We start from the raw sequence: 23072 nt of genomic DNA, 5'->3' as shown, positions 1-23072 counted from the left end.
ACAAATATACAAACTATCCACATGGTAATAATAATCTGTACTTATTAGGCGCCTTTCACAATATTTCAATGGTATGGTGTGGCCCTCAACCAGCAGTGGCTTCACAAAGAACTCTAAACTGTACGTAGTACATGTCGATGTATATGTATTTTATATATGTACAAAGGCGCAAATTGCTATAACTATTGCAGGTGGTGAGCATTTTATTGATATGAATGACACTGCCGTGTATCTATACTCCTGGCATATGGAGTGTTGGGACGCTCACAGTGTAGCTCAGTTGTTCTCGACTGGGGGTATGTGCGAATTTCCCAGGGGGTATTTATAAATGTTTGAAATTATATCATACGTGAGTCATTGGTGACTAATCACGTATGCATCTACCGACATAAAATAATATGGTAACCTGAAACGATATAAAATACCTTTCTAAACTCAGCGAGCGGGAACAAGTTACGTCACGCATGCAGAGCATCCGTTGACATTTTCTTATTCGCTTGCAGTTCCTAGTGTGTTAGGATACATCACAAAATGGACAATTGGTTAAAATGTTGACGTTAATTATTTATACATGTGTAATGTAGCTCCCAGAGACACCGTCTTGTTTTTCCATATATTTGTTATGAATAAAGTCCACTGACAACTCAACGAATAACTGCGAGTGACTATATACATTTGGGTAGTTAGACGACTCTATTCTGAGACAACATAGCTTCTAGTCTCATGACAACTCGAAGACGATGGAGACGACCCGTTCCAAGGCGACGGCAACGACGGCGATTCCCCACAGCCATAGCCCCCAGGTCCAGTTCACGCTGGCTCTTATGCCTCGCCCGATCCGGCCATGCCCATATTCTCGAATTTTCCTCACCGCACCTGGCTCTGTCAATCTCCGCCCTTATTACATTATCCCGCCATTGGATCCCGTGCTCCCCCTCACATTGCCCTGTCAAACGCTTGTCCCATCAATCATCATTAGCACGTCCATTAGTAACCATGGTCATGGGGAACCATACTGTCCCTCTATCGCTCCGTACTGTCATTACAAGTTTTGTGGCGTAACACACATAGGGTTGCAAACAGCGGATGCATTCACGTGCAGGGTTGCAAACAGCGAATGCGTTCACACGTGGGGTTTGCAAACAGCGGGTGAATTTCAGGGCGAGCAGGTGCAAGCATTAGGACATGCAACAGCCGCCAGAGAGGCGCCAGCAATTAAGGGGAGAAGCAGTAATTAGGTGGGTGCATTTGGGGACAGGCAGGTGCAAGCATGCAAACACAGAGAAGGCGCCGGAGAGATGGGAGATGATAAGGGAGGGAAAGTATGTGCAGGAGGTGCCTGCCGAGGCGCCGGCTTAATAGGGAGCAACTGAGGACCGTTAATGAGGAGGGGAATATAAAGGGGTGTGCGGAGAACATGGGGTTGAGTAAGTTGGAGCGGAAGGAACGAAGAGAACAAGAGCTGGAGACAAGAAGCCTGGGACCTCGCCCTTCATACCTCGTCCTCCCCAGCAGTGTTGGCTGATCCCCTGCTGGGGGCACAGATGAGGTTGTAGGTGTGTGAGAAGGCTGACAAGCTAGCAGAGTATTCAGTAACAAGCTAGCAGAGTATTAAGTAACAGGCTAGTGGAGTGTTTAGTAACAGGCTAGCGGAGTATTCAGTAACAGGCTCGCAGAGTAAGAGAGAGAGTAAGGAGCAGGAGTACGTTGTGTAAAGAGTGAGGAGCATCCACGCGGGATCCGAAATAATAAAGTGACACAGGAGAAAAGCTGACAGTGTCCGTATGAATACACCACTACACATGTGTAGTGACAGCTATGTAGCAGCATAGTGCTGGCTGCTGGCAGGGAAGGGGATCTGCGGCTTACCGCATTCCTGAGATCAGCAGGCCAGGTGATACACCAGAAGCGATATCTAGGGGAAAAGTTACAGAACGGGCACGTGGGGGAAGCCCCGGAACCCGCTAGTAAGTTCTAGAGAAGGGGCGTGGCCGGGGTGGAGCGAGGCCACGCTGGGAGCATAAAAGGGGGCCCTGAGCAATATCTCGGGGCTGTCGTATGGAGTGGGATCCCCGTCGTGCTGTTGAAGATTGTCGCTGTCGTCTCGTCGCCATCATCGCTGTTGTCTTAACTCGATATTGCACTGCTAGTGTTGTCTTCTTGGTTCTTTCGGTAAAGTCATGTAGAAGGGAAATAATAAAAATAAAACGTTATAAAATAATTCTCACGACATTTCGGCCACAAACGCAAGCAGCCGTCCTCGGGTGAAGAACAGGTCTGTCAGAAAGACAGCGTCTGAATGGGCACCACCAGGCTTGGCAGCGTATATTTAAGCTGGGCTGGAGGGGGGAAGGGGCGCCTTGACAAAGGAATTTGCATATCAAGATGAATTTAGCATATTTATGGGAAATGCAGATATGGGATTAGTCACTACAGACCTGTTCTTCACCTGAGGACGGTTGCTTGCATTGTGGCCGAAACGTCGTGAGAATTATTTTATTATGTTGTATTTTTATTATTTTATTATTTCCCTTCTATGTGACTTTGCCGAAATAACCAAGATGATGAATCCCTGCAGTCACGAAAGCTTTACATCGAAATTTAAAAGCTAGTGTTGTGTATAGTCTAACAACCCATGTAGAGTTGTGTATAAATGAGCGACAGAAGAGTGTGTATCAGCGTAGGGTGTGTATTGTGCAAAGGGTGCTCGGTTAGAAAAAAGTGCCTCCAAGTCTTAGAGACTCCGAGTTCAGTCACTACACATGTATTTCTCAGAACCATGTTGGGTCAGGCAAGGAGGTACTCGGTTGAAACAGTTGTAGCCAAACAAGGTTGAGAACTACTCTTGTAACTCACTGAGTATTCTGTTTGAATACGACGTGGAGAAACTCCCATTGGTTTAGAGGCGAGCTGGGATTGCTCTAATTGGCTGACGGGAATAGCCAAACGACGCCTGATTGGCCAACGGCTGTCTGATTGGTCGCCCGATTTAAACGGTGAATGATCTGGAAGTTTGACTGTGCAACAGGCATGGAAATACCTAGAAAGGATATCACACAACATTTAATAACAAAAAAATACCAGGTAAGGCCCACGAAGCTATATTTCTCTTTTTCAGAAAGGACCTGGCTATCACAAATGAGAGCTCGACGAAGTGGATTATCATCACTTGGGAATTAATAGCAGCCAAATACTTTGCATGCGTGATGTTTATTTTAAGTGTGGAGGGAAAACCCGGAGGACCCAGATACAAATCCATGCGACCGTGGGGGGAGAGGGGGCAGAGAGAGAGGTGGGTCTGCTGAGGAAAGAAATTAGCATGTCAATGAGAGAGCTGTGTGGAAATCCACCCCGCGGTGGCCGGCTGGAGAGAAAGATTGAATGGTCCTATGCGAGCCTGGTAACTTTTAGAGAGAGAAATGGGCAGTTTGAGAAAACAAACTTAGCAAATTTTTGGAAATGTAATGCAATGCATCGCAGAGAGTTGGCTAACACACAATTAACGCATAGTCGGGTTGATTATGTTCTCCAGAGATTGCTAAATTAGAAGTTAAGTGTGAAATTTGACAGACACAGAGAGAGAGAAAACAAACTTAAATCCTCCTTGTAGAGGTGGTTCAAACTTGATTTGAAGCTTTCGTGAATGCAGGAATTACTCGTTGGTTCTTTCGGTAAAGTCACGTAGAAATATTCATAATCAACGTTTTTGGGTTTAGATCGCGTTATTTATAAATGTGTCGTAACCCTCCACCACCCGACACGGCCAATCAGTAAAAAAGTGTCACGTTGACAAAAGACAAATAGTTCACTGCTTTAGCCCACCGGTGTGTTGAAGCGTGAATCCACAACATTTACAATTTGAGTACGACGTTTCGCTGGTAATTGCATCCAGCATCATCGGGCAATTTGCCACAATGGTGAGGCTCTCCTCTGTCTCCCATTCTTATATAGAGCAGCAGCAGGGTGATGTCATCATTAACTCATTAACTCATCAGGTGCAACGATTTGAGGGGGGGGGGGGTTATTGTAATTATATGCTAGATTAGTAATCAGGCAGTTGTTACGATGCGAGTTGTTGATTAGTAATCAGTTGGAATGTGTTTTATTGTGATCATGCTACGTTAGTGTTTGTTTCCCCTATAAGGAATTGTAATGTATCTTATTTCATAATACACTTCCAGGCTGCACTAAGCCTGTAGCTGTTTGAGCGATTAAAGTTATTTCTGTTTCTCTCAATTTCAATGGATTCTCTAAATAGTCTTTGCTAGTAGTAACTAGTTTTACACACCACTTCAACGTTGTCAAAATCAATTGAGTGTCTCTGTTGGCAAGCATGTTCTGCCACTGCCGACAGTTGTGTTTGAGATGGTTTAATATTTCTCTGGTGTTCTTTTAGTCTTACACTAATGTTACGCCCTGTCTGTCCAATATAGCATCTGCCACATAAACAATTAATCCGATATACACATTCTGTTGATAATTTAGGTAATTCGTCTTTAGTGCAAGTTACTGGTTGTTGAATTTTGTGTACTGTACCAAAGCTTACTGTAATGTTTTGCTTTTGCAAAACATGGGCTAATTTGTCAGTTACTCCTGAGATAAATGTTTTTTTATTGTTTTAATAATCTGATCGCTTTCAGCAGTGTTGCTTTGCGATCGTGATTTGGCATTTAGTGCTCTGTAAATTTGAGCATTATTTTAGCCATTCTGTCTTAGTGCTTCTTTAACATGTTTAATCTCTCTCACTAGACTTTCACCATCTGACACTGTTTTATCCCGATGTGTGAGCGTCTTGATAAGAGAGGATTTCTGAGCTGAGTGATGATGCGAATCTGCATTCAGATAGGCATCAGTGTGCGTTTGCTTTCTGTAAACGCTGTGTTTTTTTACCATTTAGGCCATGCCCAAGTAAAATATCCAGGAACGGGAGTGAGTTATTCACCTCCATTTCCATGGTGAACTGAATGGCCGGGTTTTGTGCATTGAGATGATTTAGAAAATCGTTAAGTGTATCTTTACCATGTGGCCAGACAACCAAAGTGTCATCCACATATCTAAACCAAAAGGATGCTTTTAATGTGCTCGAGGCAAGTGCTCTGATTTCAAATTTTCCATGTACAAATTTGCTATAGCAGGAGATAAGGGAGAGCACATTACTGTTCCCTCCCTTTGTTTAAAGAATTCGCCTCTCCATAAGAAGTAAGTTATTTAAACAATGGTCAACGAGTTTCGGAATATCTTTTGGTAAACCAGTATTCTTTACCAGTGTATTAAGTAATTTAAGCGACTCGCTCACTGGAACCTTAGTGAATAGCGAAATCACATCAAAACTTACCAAAATATCATTATGTTTAAGTTTAATATCTTTGATCACATTCACAAGATGTTCTGAATTTCTTATGAATGAAGATGTCATACCGATGTAGGGCTGTATTTTTTAGTTACATATTTTGCTAATTTATATGTGGCAGAGCCAATTGTACTGACTATGGGTCGTAATGAGATGCCGATTTTATGGATCTTTGGTAGCCCATACAGTCTATGTGGTTTTGAAGCCCTTGGCTTAATTAGGAATTGCTAATTTTTTGGGATTAATGAATTTGCAATGATTGCAGTAGTCTTACGTTCCAAAGTATTAGTTGGATCTCGTTTAATTTTAATGTAGGTACTTTCCTCTAATAAATCTTTAATTTTATTATCATGATCGGCTCGTGACATCACTACAGTAGTGCGGCCCTCAAAAGGTGCAGAGATTCGAAGGCCTTAACTTTGCCGTTACCCCACGCACAATTCCAGTGAATGAAATAATTGCTGAGGTAGAATCAACAGTAAGACTCCTTCCACATAATGAGGCAGGGATGACTAGACACGAGGTTGCCAAAATAATTGAGAATAGTAAAGCACCAAAAGTAAATATTAGCTCGAACGAGGCAAAAGCCTTAAGAGAGCTTCGTCTAAATAAAGATATTCAAATCCTAGTAGCTAATAAGGGCCGCACTACTTTAGTGATGTCACGAGCCGATTATGATAATAAAATTAAAGATTTATTAGAGGAAAGTACCTACATTAAAATTAAACGAGATCCAACTAATAATTTGGAACGTAAGACTACTGCAATCATTGCAAATTCATTAATCCCAAAAAATTATCAATTCCTAATTAAGCCAATGGCTTCAAAACCACATCGACTGTATGGGCTACCAAAGATCCATAAAATCGGCATCCCATTACGACCCATAGTCAGTACAATTGGCTCTGCCACATATAAATTAGCAAAATATGTAACTAAACAAATTAAGCCCTATATCGGTAGGACATCTTCATTCATAAGAAATTCAGAACATCTTGTGAATGTGATCAAAGATATTAAACTTAACCCTAATGATATTTTGGTAAGTTTTGATGTGATTTCGCTATTCACTAAGGTTCCAGTGAGCGAGTCGCTTAAATTACTTGATACACTGGCAAAGAATACAGGTTTACCAAAAGATATTCCGAAACTCGCTGACCATTGTTGAAATAACACTTACTTCTTATGGAGAGGCGAATTATTTAAACAAAGGGAGGGAGCAGCAATGGGCTCTCCTTTATCTCCTGCTATAGCAAATTTGTACATGGAAAACTTTGAAACCAGAGCACTTGCCTCGAGCACATTAAAAGCATCCTTTTGGTTTAGATATGTGGATGACACTTTGGTTGTCTGGCCACATGGTAAAGATACACTTAACGATTTTCTAAATCATCTCAATGCACAAAACCCGGCCATTCAGTTCACCATGGAAATGGAGGTGAATAACACACTCCCGTTCCTGGATATTTTACTTGGGCATGGCCTAAATGGTAAAATAACACACAGCGTTTACAGAAAGCAAATGCACACTGATGCCTATCTGAATGCAGATTCGCATCATCACCCAGCTCAGAAATCCTCTCTTATCAAGACGCTCATACATCGGGCTAAAACAGTGTCAGATGGTGAACGTCTAGTGAGAGAGATTAAACATGTTAAAGAAGCACTAAGACAGAATGGCTACAATAATGCTCAAATTAGCAGAGCACTAAATGCCAAATCACGATCGCAAAGCAACACTGCTGAAAGCGATCAGATTATTAAAATAATAAAAATACCATTTATCTCAGGAGTAACTGACAAATTAGCCCGTGTTTTGCAAAAGCAACACATTACAGTAAGATTTGGTACAGTACATAAAATTCAACAACTAGTAACTTGCACTAAAGACGAATTACCTAAAGTATCAACAGAAGGTGTATATCGGATTAATTGTTTGTGGCAGATGCTAAATTGGACAGACAGGGCGTAACATTAGTGTAAGACTAAAAAAACACCAGAGAAATATTAAACTATCGCAAACACAACTGTCAGCAGTGGCAGAACATGCTTGCCAACAGGCACACTCAATTGATTTTGACAACGTTGAAGTGTTGTGTAAAACTAGTTACTACTGGCAAAGACTAATTAGAGAATCCATTGAAATTGAGATAAACAGAAATAACTTTAATCGCTCAGACAGCTACAGGCTTAGTGCGGCCTGGAAGCGTATTATTAAATAAGATGCATTACAATTTCTTATAGGGGAAACAAACACTAACTGATTACTAACGTAGCATAATCACAATAAAACACATTCCAACTGATTACTAATCTACAACCCGCATCGTAACAACTGCCTGATTACTAATCTAGCATATAATTACAATAACCCCCCCCCCTCAAATCGTTGCACCTGATGAGTTAATGAGTTAATGATGACGTCACCCTGCTGCTGCTCTATATAAGAATGGGAGACAGAGGAGAGCCTCACCATTCTGGCGAATTGCCCGATGATGCTGGATGCAATTACCAGCTAAACGGCTTACTCAAATTGTAAATGTTGTGGTTTCACGCTTCAACACACCGGTGGGCTAAAGCAGTGAAATATTTGTCTTTTATCAACGTGACACTGTTTTACTGATTGGCCGTGGTGGAGGGTTACGACACATTTATAAATAACGCGATCTAAACCCAAAACGTTGATTATGAATAATATTGGTCGCGAAATCCTATGTGTTAAACTCACATAGAAATAAATTAATTGAATATTAGAATACGATGTTTCGATTGCAACACAAGCAGTCGTCATCAGGTAGAACTAAATTTGAGAGAGGCACACAACATAGACACACAGAGACCCAATGCCTCTGTGTCGTGGCCTTAAATAGAGAGAGGGTGGGTGGGGCAGAGAGAGAGGTGGGTCTGCTGGAGCAGAGAAATTAGCATTTCAATGAGAGAGCTGTGTGGAAATCCACCCCGCGGCGGCAGGGGGAAGAGAAAGACCCAGCAAGATTGGTACATTTTTGAGAGAGTTGTGTGGAAATCCACCCAGAAGCGGCCGGGGGAGAAAAATTTGCATGTCAATGAGAGAGCTGTTTGGACATTCACCACTCGGCGGCAGGGGGAGAGAAAGAGAGTTGTGTGGAAATCCACCCCGAAGTGGCCAGGGGAGAGAAAGAGCGAATAGACCGATGAGAGCCTGGTAAATTTTAGAAAATGTGTGTCTCTCTCTGTGTCTCTGTGTTGTCTCTCTCTGCTTATGTGTCTGTATGTGAGTCTCCGTGTCTGTGTTTTGTCTCTCTCTCAAATTTAGTTCTACCTGATGACTGCTTGTGTTGCAATCGAAACGTCGTATTTTATTATTTCATTGATTTTCTTTCTACGTGACTTTACCGAAGGAACCAAAGAGTCATTCCTGCAGTCACGAAAGCCTTAAATAAAGTTTGATGACAATGTATTGATGTACATTTCTGTCTGCAGAAAATGCTGTTGGTGTGGACATCCCTTTGTTTCATCGCTGGTTTTCCACAAGTCATACATGCTGGGAATGTTCTCGTGTGGCCAGCTGAGGCGAGTCACTGGTTGAACATCAGAGTCATCATGGACGAGTAGGTAGACCCGTGGGGCCACTGGCCGCCACTGGTTGCTTTTTATGGGCCCCTGATGTGCAGACCCCTCGACAGTACACAACTATGAAAACATTTCCCATCATAATCCTGCTGTCAACCCCCATTGGTTTCAAATGTATGGTGGCCCACACACTGATGATGTCTTATCAGCAAAAGTGGCCCCCCTCTGAAAATTAGTGAAGAACACTTACGTGGAGAGAACACCGGATCATGATTTGTTAATGATTTTTTACAGAACGTACGGTACATATTCTTAGCCTATGTTCCCTAAGGCCATGAGCCACGAGGGATATGTCAGGGCAACCATTACTAACCAACATAACTGTCCATCGTTGCCGCTTCGTGGGCAACGATGGCAGCAGTCTCTAATCAGATCGGAGACGTAGGGTAACACATGCTATCAAGTCATGGTTTCTGCACCTAAAAAATATGGCATCTTTCGAATACAGAATGAGTGGAATCTACACGGATGGAAAAAAGCACCTTCTGATGGATTGCTTTTATGCTAAGTGATGCACTGCAAATTTAAAATGTAGTCTTTTGCACCCAATATTAAAATTCGTAACAAGCTTTGGATCAGATTTAATAAGCAAAATGTTTGTTGTAAACCCTCCTCCAACCAACACAGCCCATTAATAAAGTTGGCAGGTGAACAAATGTTGATACTGCTTCAGTACACCGGTATTTTATAGAGCATTTAATAATATTTAACCTTTTTCACCAGGTAGGTATTTATGTATTTACATTAACCTATCTATCAATTTAGTATCAGCTAATATAACATAAAAATTGATGTGAATTAAATGACTTCTAGGTATCACTTGTAGTCGCTTCCTGCTCCATTGTGAGTGCACATTATTGACATCACACCACCTATTTAAGGCACGAGACTGGAGGACATTTTTACAATTTAGTAACTGCCTGATGATGCTAGTTTTAACTACCAGTGAAACATTGTACACACGTGTTAAACAGTGTGGGTTGCTCTCCAGCATACCGGTGTGCTGAAGCAGAAGTATATTGGCACATATGTCGATGTAACTCATTTATTAATTGGCTGTGTCAGGAGGAGGAGTGTTTACGACAAAATTTTGCTTATGCAATATGACCTAAAATATCAATTAGTAAACGTAATATATTGTATTTACTGAGTGACTGGCTAACTGACTAGTAATAACGGACTGTATGAAGGAAGTAAATTCCTTTACATCATCGTCATCGTCACGAATAGGTGTCCACTGCACATTTTGTCATTTGTTTCCATTTCCTCTGCTTGTACCAATATGCTCAAGTAATGCCACATCTTTGTCGTCGTCAAGCCATTTTCTGTTAGGTCTTCCTCTCTTTCCGGTTCCTTCCGTTTTCCAAACAACACTTTAAATTTTCCTGCTGTTGTCAATCCCACAACTGTTCAAATGGTGCCAGTTTCCTTCTCATCACTGCCTGCATGCATCAGGTCTTTTTCTGTGTGCAACCTATTTCTGACTTATACAAATTCCTTCAACCTTTCATATTGGAATTTTCAGAGCTAGAATTGAGAACTACGTTTAACGTGATGTATTTCGTTCTGTAATTGATAACAGGGCTTAGACCATAAACTCACTATACAGTCTGTTCTCTGATAACACGTGTTTTCATAACGCAAATTGAGTAAATGGAACTACATCGAAAGAGTAGGAATACGTGATTGTACGACTGCCTCGGCGTAGCATCATCGCACAAGTTGGGATGCGCCTAAGTCTTTGTTCAGTTTGTGTACACATCTCACGTGTTATCGTGCACTGCTATATTATATTATATTGATTAGAACGCTATTTTCCACAACGCGGTGTTCTTCGCGAACGTAACTGCCACGTTATAGGAGAACTGACTATACTTGAGAATGTGATTAAGTCAAAGGCAGCTACCTGGATTTCAAGCCCGGATCTCAGCAGTGCCGGCTCGCCACTCCAATCTCTGAGCCACTTGGCCACTTCACCACGTATTTGTTTGTTTGATCTATATAATTGACTTTCTTTGTGCCAGACTCATTGAGCGCGGACACCAGGTCACCGTGATTGTCCCCACTGGGGCAATGTTCATGAAAACCGAGGACTTGGGTCACGTGCAGCACGAGCTCCTCAAAGTCAACTACACAAAGGAAGGGCAGGAGGTCATTATGAACGAGTTCTTTCAGTTTTGGATTTTCGAATTCTCCAAACACTCGTACTGGGAGATCTACAAGCGGCACTCTGCGGTGATGGTGGAAAACCAAAGGAGTAAGTCGTTTTGTTACGTCGCCCTGCCAAAAAGTGACCACACTTAGAGCCGTGGAGCCTCTATTAATAATAAACAAAACTTCTCACAAATATAGAAAAGCATCACTCAGTCTAAAGTGTTATTTTTCACGAGTGTGCAAGCCCTGACATTTATGGTCAATTCTGCTTATGTAAAGAATTGTACCGTTTCTTCATAATCTCAGTTGTGTCTTGAATTAGTTCAATGTGACTCGTAATGCATTTTTACAATTATACACGTTAACTGCACCTTTGTTCCAATTTACGAGTGCCACTCACACGGGTACATAATAAGAAATATCAGTTTCGTTAATTAAACATAATAATCCATAACCGATAGGATTATTTCAATGGCACTGCTGTAACAGACATCAATTACAATGTTCATTGCGTTTGCCAAGAAATAACTGTTAAACCAACAACCTCATCAGGACCAAATAAAACTCTTGGAGATGACCAATCTCTTGCTTGTGTAGCTGGTATGGGGTAAATGTAATGCATCACATATAATGACACTGGTCTACAGCCAAAATGCTTTCGAAATAAATGTAGTCCAACTTTACTTATTCTGGGCCACTGAGAACGAAAATGATGCAAAAAATTGTTGATTGGCTCTAGTTTTCAAGATATGCTACTGAGTCAGTATATATTACCCTTGACTTGGGAATGGTGGAGGATCTCAATTTAAACGATAAATTACTAAAACACATCTTTGACTGGATCTATGAATACATCTATGGCTGGGTGTGGACAGTACTTGTTTTTTGAGCAAAAAAATGAATGATGCAATCTGAACCTGGTATTGCATCATACATTATATGAATTGCATCATATTATTTTGGTCTGTCGTTAAAGCCACGTAGATAGAAATACTGAATTAATTCCTGCAGTCACGAAAGCTTTAAGTCAAGAATTGCATCATGTTATTCCGAGAAGTCATGGATGATGCAATCATAACTAGGCTTACATCCCTCTGCTGACCAAATTGCCCTATTTCAGCTATATAAATCATGCTGTGTCGTGCTCTCTTATTTCTCAGTGTTTGATTTTGCAAAGGGACACTTTTTTTCCGCCAAAGTGAGCAAAGATGCCTCGTACTTAGGTGAATAAAGCAGATAACTTCTGCTATGTTTGTGTTGAAGTGACTTTTGCATCACAAAAGCGAAGTATAATTGCTATGGTTAAGAAGGCATATCACCTTTATTTTGACAGAAAATTTGGAAATCAGGACAAGATGTGGGCCCCACACATATGTTGCAACACCTGTGCAACAAATCTTCGCCAGTGGTTGAACAGTAAACGGAAATCTATGCCATTTGCAGTTCCAATGGTTTGCAGAGAGCCAACAGAGTATATCACCAATTGTTACGTCTGCATGGCGCCTCCAGTTGGGAAAGGTCTGTCAAAGAAGAAAAAGTGGACTGCATTTTCCAAACATTCCATCAGCTATATGCCCAGTACCCCATGGAGAAGGACTGCTGGATCCTGATGCATCAGAGTCATTCTCACTTGAGGCAGATGAGGAAGAGGATGAAACTTCTGGTCCTGAACCATCAAGGTCACATGACCCAGATTTTCTCCCATCCTCCTCCACTAAACCACACCTCATAACAAAAGGTGAACTGAAAGGCCTTGTCAGGGATTTGAAACTACCCAAGAGTAAGGCAGAGCTGATGGGCTCCAGACTGCAGCAGTGGAATCTCCTGGTAGGTGATGTTAGGGTTTCCATGTTTTTTGACCGTCAAAAGGATCTTGTCCCATTCTTATTCATTGAAGGTGATCTTGTAGCCTGCAACAACATCGATGGTTTGATTGCAGCACTCAACATTGTTCATGATCCAGATGAGTGGATACTGTTCATTGATTAATCGAAGATGAGTCTTAAGGCTGTTTTGCTGTATAATGGCAATGTTTTGCCTTCAATTCCAGTTGGTTATGCAGTCCATATGAAGGAAACTTATGACAACATGAAACAACTTTTGAGGTGCATAACTATGACCAACATCAGTGGCAGCTTTGTGTGGATTTGAAGGTTGTTGCTCTCTTGCTTGGTCTGCAGACTGGATACACAAAGTACTGCTGGTTTCTCTGTGAATGGGATAGTCGTGTGAGAGATTCCACTACATCAAGATAGATTGGCCACTCCGACAGTCATTGGAGCCCGGAAGGAAAGTGTTCAGCATACACTGGTTAATGGGACCTCCTTTGCCAGTACTAAAATATGATAATAGGGGTTTCCCATTTTTTCTGGCAACAAAACAGGTGGTAAGATGTTAAAAAACTGAAACCTTTTACGAGGAATCATGTCTGCATTAACCACAATTTTTGTGGTCAGAATGCAAACAAAAAACATACTCTGATGATATATGCATTGTCCTTGAAACTGATTGGTCCACACCAGAGACAGCTTTCTTTTGAGCCTTGTCTCAAACGGTGTGAGACCAGAGGACGCCAAACAGCGTACAACCCAAAGACAATGCACTATCAGAGTAATGCGAGCTCGGGTTGAGCATCTACATCATGGGACCTCCTTTGCCACTACCAAAATGTAATATGGTTTTCCCTTTTTTTCTGGCAACAAAACAGGTATTAAAATGTTAAAACACCAAACTGAAACCTTTTACAAGGAATCATGTCTGCATTAACCACAATGCTTGTGGTCATAATGTTGTCAGAAAAAAGGGGAAACACCTATTACATTAACATGACAGGTGACATTTTATCATGTAAAGCAACCATAAACACATCACAAGACCTAGGTTTATAATTTATGAGTAAAACTCTACTATCTACACAATATGCATAGACGTAAATTGTAAAAAACTTTAATATCTTGGGAACAGTAGCCAATCATTTGTTTTAATTTTCAAATTAGAATTCAGCACATCAAAATCCATAATAAACAGCACACTTCATCTCTGAAGCAGACAACGTCCAAAAAAATGTAGACCAGTGTCTTCAATGGAGTTAATGATGACCATGTATTGGACCCAAAGACTCACGTGACTGCACACTAGGCCACGCCCCTCCAGTGGAGGAATCAATTCAGGGTACAGGGAACCTATTCAGATTCAGACGGGCACTGTACAGCGATTTAGCAGTGAGGTGTTCATCTGGTCAGTCACAAATGCACGAATGCTCCTAAGAACACTTTGAAATGAAGAGTTGCCATTCCACAACCCTCTGATGTCCCTCGGTGGTGGAGTCACTCGATTTTCAAGAGGAGGGAAGAATGCAACGCAGAGTAACCACTCATGCCCTCTGAACTCGTATTATGTTGTTGTTTAAGTCATGGGAACAGAGGAATAGGACGAGCCCGATACACTGTTATGAACTCCTTTCACACTGTACGTAGTTAACCATTAAAATCAGATATGCGAGGGAAGGACAACAAACTAAATACAAAAAATATATAATTCTATAGCCTCTGGTGAATGTCATATGGATGGTGGATGGCAAAAGCTAATTATGCCATCTAAAAGGGGATGTTGAAGGGGCAGATTTATATACTCCCAATGAGATGGGACTATGAGATGTCTCTTGCCAATGATGTCTAATAATTTACAGAATCAGGATATTTTCTATATAAAGGAGGAATCCGATGAACTATCAAGCTCGTATGTATAGATGCACGGGGTCAGAACGTGACAGCAACAAACTATTCGAAAACACGATAGGAGTGCAAAGTATATGAAAGCAAAGCAAATCACACAAAAACGTATGTATATATATTGTAGCAGGTAAAGCCCACTGAATTAATTCGTAAGCGACCTGGCCACAAACGATAGTTTAGCGAAGTGACTTATCACTTGGAAATTTATAGCAGTCAAATAATCTAAATAATCTAAACACATGTTGATTCTAACTGTGGAGCGAAAAATAGGAGGACCCAGAGAAAAAAAAACATCCATGCGACCATGGAGAGAGAGACATGCAGACTCCAAATAAACGAACCCCTGACCTCTTGCATACCAGACGAGGAAGATAACATCACGGCACCGTGTTGCTCCTTAAGTAGATAAATACATGAATACTGGATACAGGCCTCCCAATACCTTCTCATTGATATTGTTTGATCATATTTTACCACACTGGTGTATGCAGGCGTGTGACATTGAGGGACCTTAGAGCACTGATGTACTAATTTGATTCAAACTCAATTGGCTGGATTCTTAGGTCGCGTGTTATGGGTGAAAGAGTATGGTTAATGATGGGTCTGCTCTCTGCGCCTGCTTGTGTTGATTATTTCGAAAATTTGGACCATGACACTTGGCACACGGCAGCCTCCACTTTTCAAGTAAACCCGCAAGGAAATGGTGTGATTCGAAATCGGATACGGCATTTACATTTACCGTTAATACAACTCGCGTATTACCCGTGGTGGCCTGGACAAATTTTAACCAAGAACCTCTTAACCATGCAGCGAACATGCGACCGCTGAGCCATGTTACCACCCCGTTATCTTTTCCCCACTTGTAAATCACATTTGCTTGTTTATTTGCTTATCGTTTTGTGTGTCTAACCCATGCATGCATATCTGCATACGCAGTCGCCAAGGAAATGTGCATGGCATTGACACGCGACAAGGACCTAATCTCTCGTCTGCGGGATGGACACTTCCACGTGCTCCTAGCCGACCCAGTCGCAGTGTGTGGTGATGCGCTGGCTCTAACACTGGGCATCCCCTACGTCTACTCATTGCGCTTATCACTGGGCTATGTGGCTGAGCGCTACTGCGGGGCGATGCCCGCGCCTCCATCCTACGTGCCTGTGCCCATGTCTGATCTCACGGACCAGATGCACTTCTGGCAACGAGTGCGAAATACCGTGATGTACGCATTTACTGACGTACTGACTTTCATCATGGCCAGAGAGTTGAACAGAGCATACAGTGAAGTGCTAGGTAAGTGCATATGTGTCAAGCGTTTAAACTTTGTGGAAAAAAAGTTAACTTAAGCAAACAATTTCAGAGCAAAAGAGTTTAAATGTATTGTTTTTCAGAAAGGTGTGGTGGATAAATGACGTATTGGCGGTGCACTGGTGGTGTGCAGTGTAAATAAAAAAGCTTAATTTTCACAATAATAATTTATTTTCCTGCGATTCGCAAGCCAGGTCAGAAAATCTTGCAGGTTGGTACATCAAAATCAGTTCTGGTGATCTCGAAGCAGTCGGAAGGCGAATGTTTATGAGCAGCTGAACACGAAGCTTCACATTCTGTTGCTGTATAGCAGCACCCAGCCATGATGACGATTGGCTGGCTCAGTGTTCCAAAGGCAATATTTGACTCCTGCCCCATGACTTGGTCGGACGGTTGCTCGATTTATTTACCGAATAATTTATGAGCGGATGGTGGCATCAAAAGATTATGACTCATGGTATCACCGCACGTTCGAATTGGGAAGCAGCTGATGGAGAGTCTGCAGCCTGCTCAAGGGTCAATAGTGGGGACTGTTGTGTTGTTATGCTGCACCGGTGTACCGCCAATACTTCTAAATGTCTTGTTTTTTTTTACAAATATTAGATATGTGTGATTGCATGTGAAAGAGCTCTATAGTGATTCTCTCACAAATTGAAATTGTACGCTATATACAAAATACATCCTGCTTGCACTGCCATCTCTGACATCGCAGGAGAGGAAACGACAATCTGCCAAGTGATGAGCGGCGCCGAGTTCTGGCTCATCCGGAACAACTGGGACCTTGACTTCCCACGCCCGTTCCCCCCAAACTTCGTCTTCGTCGGGGGGCTCCACTGCAAACCCGCAAAGCCCTTACCCGAGGCAAGTTAAGCAATGCGATAGCTTAACCAACAAAATTATCATCAACGGTAATAATAATATGGCCATCATAAATGACATGTACGGTAAACCCTCTCAATCCGCGAGGGTTACGTTCTTGAAAACCATCGCGAATGCAGAAACCTTGTGACTACAGGGGGTAAATGGAAAATTATTAATAACAATTACTACAATGCATAATCTACATATATAAAAGGGAAATTTGTGAATATGTGTGTCTGTTCGAAATGTTTAGCATACTTCCAAACATGCAACAAACTTGAAATGTGGCATTAGGATAGCTTCCAGACTGTACACAATGCAAAAAGTATAAAAATAGACTTTGTATTCTGGGGGGGGAGGGCGCAATAAGGCATATATATTGCACGGCAAGTGAGCGGTGACGTCACATCCGCGATGTCACCCGCATGCGGCTACGTTACGCAGTGTGCCTGCTAACGTCACGCATCCCCCCCCACCCTCCGCGTAGGCCAAATACAAGAATCCAAATACAAGAATCCAAGTCCCGGGCGAAACCGGGTAGTAAAGCTAGTAAATTATAAAGAACAATGTGTTTATTTTTTGGTATTACCTTTGATGTTGATGATTTGACGACGAGGGAGGTGAGCAATTCAGCAGCATGACTCCTCGGAGGTCATGCTTACTGAGGGGGAGTGCTAGCCGCAACACACTCCCTCATTTAATTCGCGTTCTTTTTAATGGACCTCACAGTCGACTCGTTTATACCAAAATGTCGGCCTACCACAGACCCACTCTCAACAGTATCTAGCCAAACACTTATACCTATTCACTCAACCTCATCACTTTTTTCCGCCCTTTAGGGGCAGTTAATTAGCAAGTGTGTATTGCATGAAGTAAAACATGCACAATAGCGAGTTAAGAGCGGGATTACTGCAAGACTGAGGACTTAACGGACAGCCGAAGTGGCGTGCATAATCTTCACAGACAGTTTCAAACGTAGTAACGTTCTGCGCACACCTCCACGATTTCAGTGGTCCGTAGGCACTACGTAGACTCGCGAATACTGAAGTCCGGCTGGGTCGCGAATAGGGAATTAGTGTACATTTAGTGCCTCCCGAATATGCTAAACTCGCGAATCGAGAACTCACGCATAGCGAGGGTTTACTGCACTCAGCACCAGCATCAATGCCACTGATGACATGACCGATCAGATAGCAACATCAAATATAAAACATCAATAGCATAAAATATATCACTGTACTTACCAAATATTAACGTGCACTATGATGCTCACATCGGACATACAACAGGGAACACGCCACGAACGCCTCTAAATCAATCGTGAAATACATTTACATAACATAAGTTTATTTTATTTGTTTACAGTGATCGACATATTTCACATATAACGTTACCAATTGGGGTCATTAATGATCCCATAATAAAAAAAAATGACAGTCTTTTTTTCCACAAACATGAATTACTATTTATTGGGCAAAAACAACAACTGCATAATTTTTTTATATGCATGATATTTCATCAATGATTAGTTTAACGATATTACAATTATGAAGATATATTCTGTATTATTATATTAGATCATTGACAATATTTTAAACATACCATTCTAGAAAATAATCAAACGATTATAATCTATATTCTTGGTTCTTTCGGTAGAGTCACGTAGAAGGGTAATAATAAAATAATAAAAATAAAACACAATATAATACAATTCTTATGACGCTTCGGCCACAACGCAAGCAGCCGTCCTCAGGTTTCTTCACGTCATGATAATTTTATTATATGATGTTTTATTTTTATTATTTTATTATTTCCACTCTACGTGACTTTACCAAAAGAACCAAGAATATGAATCCCTGCAGTCACGAAAGCTTTAAATCGAGATTATAATAAAATTATTAAAAAAACTGATATTTCATTATAATTTAAACAACTACATATATGCATATATAACTCAAAGAAAAGCACTAATTGCAAAACTGAAATATAAATGAACACGAAGAACACCTCTGTAGTGTTACACTTGATTTGATGCAAACAACTTCACCCACAATGAGTCCCTCTGGGTTCTCTTCCTCGGTGCCCTGCTACTCCTATTGGTCCACCTAATTAATAACTTGGTTTGTCAAACCTCTTCTTGGTTCTTTCGGTAAAGTCACGTAGAAGGGAAGTAACAAAATAATAAAAAATAAAACATAATGTGTGAGAATTATATTATATTATTATATTATGTTATTATATTATTTTATAATGTTTTATTTTTATTATTTTGTTACTTCCCTTCTACGTGACTTTACCGGAAGAACCAAGAAGATGAATCCCTGCAGTCACGAAAGCTTTAAATCGAAATTGTTTTGTCAAAGTCTATTTCCACACAGGTGACAGCCTACTCAGCACCTACATTGATTCCAAAGATGTCGCTGGATACAAAAGGCTATCAGAATGTGCCCACTACCTTTGACCAGCGATTCTGGGCCCATGGTTTCTTCTTGAATCACGTCCAAATTTAAAGCTACCGTGATCAGACAGCCGATCATCATGTTCATCGCTGGCTCAAATATTCAATTGTCAGAGCCGTCCGCATCAATCTCGACTCCACATTATTCTTCAAAACAGCTCACCCCGGATTAGCACGGTTGGCTACATACGGTGCAAAAGAAGTTCCACATGAATACGAGCACATACACTGTGGAACTCTCCACAGCACAACGTACAACTTCCTCTCTACACCAAGGACCAGGATCGTTACTGCCAGGCGACATTTCTCCCTGGCAGCCCCGAATCTGAAATCCCAACCCTCTGCACATTTGCCCGGCTCTTTCGCCTGGCTTTCAGGTTTTTCGTCTTTCATGTTCGTAATACACCGTGTGCATTACATAATTGCGTTATTAGTATCCTTATCATGCATCTGCCTCATCCCATCTGTGTGTGGCTGTGTCACTCTGAGCCCTCCAGATATCAAGCATGTACGTTGAACCTCTGTTGCCAACCGCGCTTGTCGGAGGTGCAGTGAAAGGATAACAGCGTCCCGTGTCAAATACATAACTACGCTTCCTGCTTTCTATAGTGTTTCAGATCAATGTAACCGTGCACGTTTTTTCTCTACTTTTGTTGATTTCAGGACTTTGAAGAGTTTGCGCAGAGCTCAGGTGAGCACGGCCTTATTGTGTTCTCTCTGGGATCCATGATCAAATACATGCCTGTCGAGAGGGCTGAAGTGATCGCCTCTGCACTGGCTCAGCTCCCACAGAAGGTAATACAAAAACAAATCTATGGCTACAGCAGTGGGGGAAAAAGGGGGATTGTCTCGCTGTTTATAACTGCTTTAAGTATTTAGTTTGTTGTCTTTCCCTGCATGCTCCGACGAGCATGGTTGGCTACTTATGGGGCAAAATAAGTTCAATATATATAGCTGGATGAAGTTTATCTGGAGGAAATGCTATAGCAATGGCAACATACTAAAATACCACCATCCACTTGTTAAACATAGTTTTATCAACGTCACCACAATGTCACCGTTGTGCTATGATGACACACTGTTCACAACCTTTAAGTCAATGTAATCTTCATTAAAGTCAGGATCAGGCTTTTGTCAGCTCAAGACAACCAGTCTGGGAACGTGTCTACAACGTAAGAGCTGTGTAAGAGTGCTGGTTGCCTCTTCCCTTCAACCGGAGTGTGTGACGCGACGCCTTGTGAGCTGGTAGGTGGTGTGGAGATACGAGGGGGAGAAGCCGTCTTCCCTGGGCTCCAACACTAAGCTGGTGCCCTGGCTGCCACAGAACGACTTGCTGGGTACGTAGCACTGTCATGCAGTGGTTGTCAACCTTGTTTGGCTACTACTGTCCCCCCCCCCCCCCTTTGTTTAATTTAGTTTCAACCAAGCACCTCCTTGCCTGACCTCACATGATTCTGATAAATAAATGTATGAATAATGAATATCAATATGTTAACCAATTGTTCATTCTGTGAGGCATCATAACTAGCGAGTAACTGCAAGCGAATAAAACAAATCAATGGACGCTCTGCATGCTTGGCGTAAATTGTTCACGCTCGCAGGTTACGCTTCAATACCCGCATTGTCTACGATAAATTATTTTCGATTGCCAGATTCATGCATGATTATTCCCCAATGACTCATGTACGATATTTATACATCAGCTCACGTACCCCTTGGGACATTGATACGTAACCCCAGGGATCCGCATACCCCTGGTTGAGAACCACTGCTCAAATGATATGAAATGACAGCATCTATAGACCGAATATAGTTGCCCTACACTTACATCAGAACTGGCCAGGTGGCGCTATAATCCCATTTATGCTCTGTAATTAGGGGAATCTAGTAACAGATCACTTTCATATTGGATCAATACCTGAGAATGTCATCAATGTCAAAACTTATTTAGAAGCATTGAAGTTTATGATGCTATTTTTGGTAATCACAAATGTAAATGTTTGTAAAATTAATAATGGATGCTCCATAGCAGCTATCCCAAATGCACGAATTATTTATGCAGTGTTGGTGAATTTTGATGTTATATAAGTGCAAGCATTGTAGTTTATGTATTTGTTTTCTATGTTCTTTGGGGCGAGAGTGTTGCTGGTGGACCAACATGTGTTAGCCATTCCCCAGTTGCCCCGATATGGTTGGCTGCAATTAATCAGAGCAGTTGACTCTGTAAATAACAGATGCTTGTGTTTATTATTATTAAGTGTTTTTTTTTAATCGACATTCATCATATTATCATTATTGTAAATTTTCCTAAATTTCTTTTGCCATTGATTTTATATTTTGTTTGTATACACAGAGTTATCCAAAAGTCATGCCAGCGTTAATTTAACACTGGCATTGAACATTGTAATTGTATAGTCTTTAAGTTAATATATTATCTATTATCATTGTTAATATAAATGTTTTTCTTCTTCTTGTGGGTTCACTTCAGATCTGTCAGCTACAAAGCTTAACCAAGAATCCTTAATTAATTGAGACAAAACACAATTGATGAATGTTAAAATATTACACCTTGAATCTTAAAAAAAAAAATCTCAAATCAATTTCAAAAGACAATTAATGTATTTGAATGGAACTCAGTTGGTAATTAGTAAAAAAAGAAATAACCCCATGTGTTTTGTGCGTATATAATAACCCTATGTGTGTTGACTTTTGGGCCACTCTGCAAGAGAGCTGTTTCCACTGCCAAAACAGAAAACATAACATTAAAAAAATTCGAGGTCGAAACTCTCATAAATGCGCATCGCTGATTGGCTGATGCATGCCCAGCACACTTACAAGCACTCGGATTGACCGAATTTGGCACCGGTGTGCATCACGCAAACATACAGTTAATCAACCCTTTAACATTAGTGTAAACCAGGGGTCCTCAAACTTTTTAAACAGGGGGCCAGTTCACTGTCCCTCAGACCGTTGGAGGGCCGGACTATAGTTTAAAAAAAACTATGAACAAATTCCTAGGCACACTGCATATATCTTATTTTGAAGTAAAAAAACAAAACGGGAACAAATACAATATTTAATATGAAGAACAAGTAAAGTTAAATCAACAAACTTGCCAGTATTTCAATGGGAACTATGGGCCTGCTTTTGGCTAATGAGATGGTCAATGTCCGGTTCCATATTTGTCACTGCTTGTCGTAACAAGTGATGCAAGTGTGCATCCGTTAGTCTAGATCTGGTTGGAGATTTCAAATGTTTCATTCTGGAAAAAGTCTGTTCACAGACATAAGTGCTGCCAAAGATGGTTGCCATTTTGAGTGCATGGTTTCTGAGATGAGGATATGTCTCAGAGGAGAGAGATGCATAGAAATTATGAAGGCTGCTTGACTTGAATGCGTCTTTCAGAGAGTCACAATTCTGCAGTTCAGCCAGTTCCATTTGGTAAATTGTATCCACATTTTCAATGTCAATAGAAAATGGGTTACGGAAAAGCTGTATGTCCTGTTCATGGAGATGAAGCTCTTTCAATCTAAATTGGAACTCCTTTTGCAATTTTTCCAGTGAATCCACACATGTTTTGTTTGGGAATGCAACCAAT

The 23072-nt window shown here is 41.2% G+C and overlaps 1 protein-coding gene across 4 annotated transcripts in view; it reads left to right on the top strand.

The window, feature by feature from the left end:
• LOC144737978 (UDP-glucuronosyltransferase 2A2-like) overlaps positions 1-23072 on the top strand; it is a 44318-nt gene that overhangs the window by 3292 nt on the left and 17954 nt on the right. For 2 of the 4 annotated variants that reach the window (XM_078620894.1, XM_078620896.1), the window contains exons 2-7: positions 8813-8940; positions 10987-11219; positions 15787-16140; positions 16868-17016; positions 20138-20269; positions 20724-20811. In XM_078620894.1, the coding sequence (XP_078477020.1) occupies positions 8813-8940; positions 10987-11219; positions 15787-16140; positions 16868-17016; positions 20138-20269; positions 20724-20811 (1084 nt within the window). Of the gene's footprint in view, positions 1-1434; positions 1557-8812; positions 8941-10986; positions 11220-15786; positions 16141-16867; positions 17017-20137; positions 20270-20723; positions 20812-23072 lie in introns of those variants that run through there. The other 2 variants (XM_078620895.1, XM_078620897.1) reach the window with 2 other exon arrangements.

The sequence above is a fragment of the Lampetra planeri genome, chromosome 76 (assembly GCF_965212315.1).
Source record: "Lampetra planeri chromosome 76, kcLamPlan1.2.h2, whole genome shotgun sequence".
Taxonomy (NCBI): domain Eukaryota; kingdom Metazoa; phylum Chordata; class Hyperoartia; order Petromyzontiformes; family Petromyzontidae; genus Lampetra; species Lampetra planeri.
Note: the sequence above shows the minus strand (reverse complement) of the source record. Positions and strands in the feature narration are given on the sequence as shown.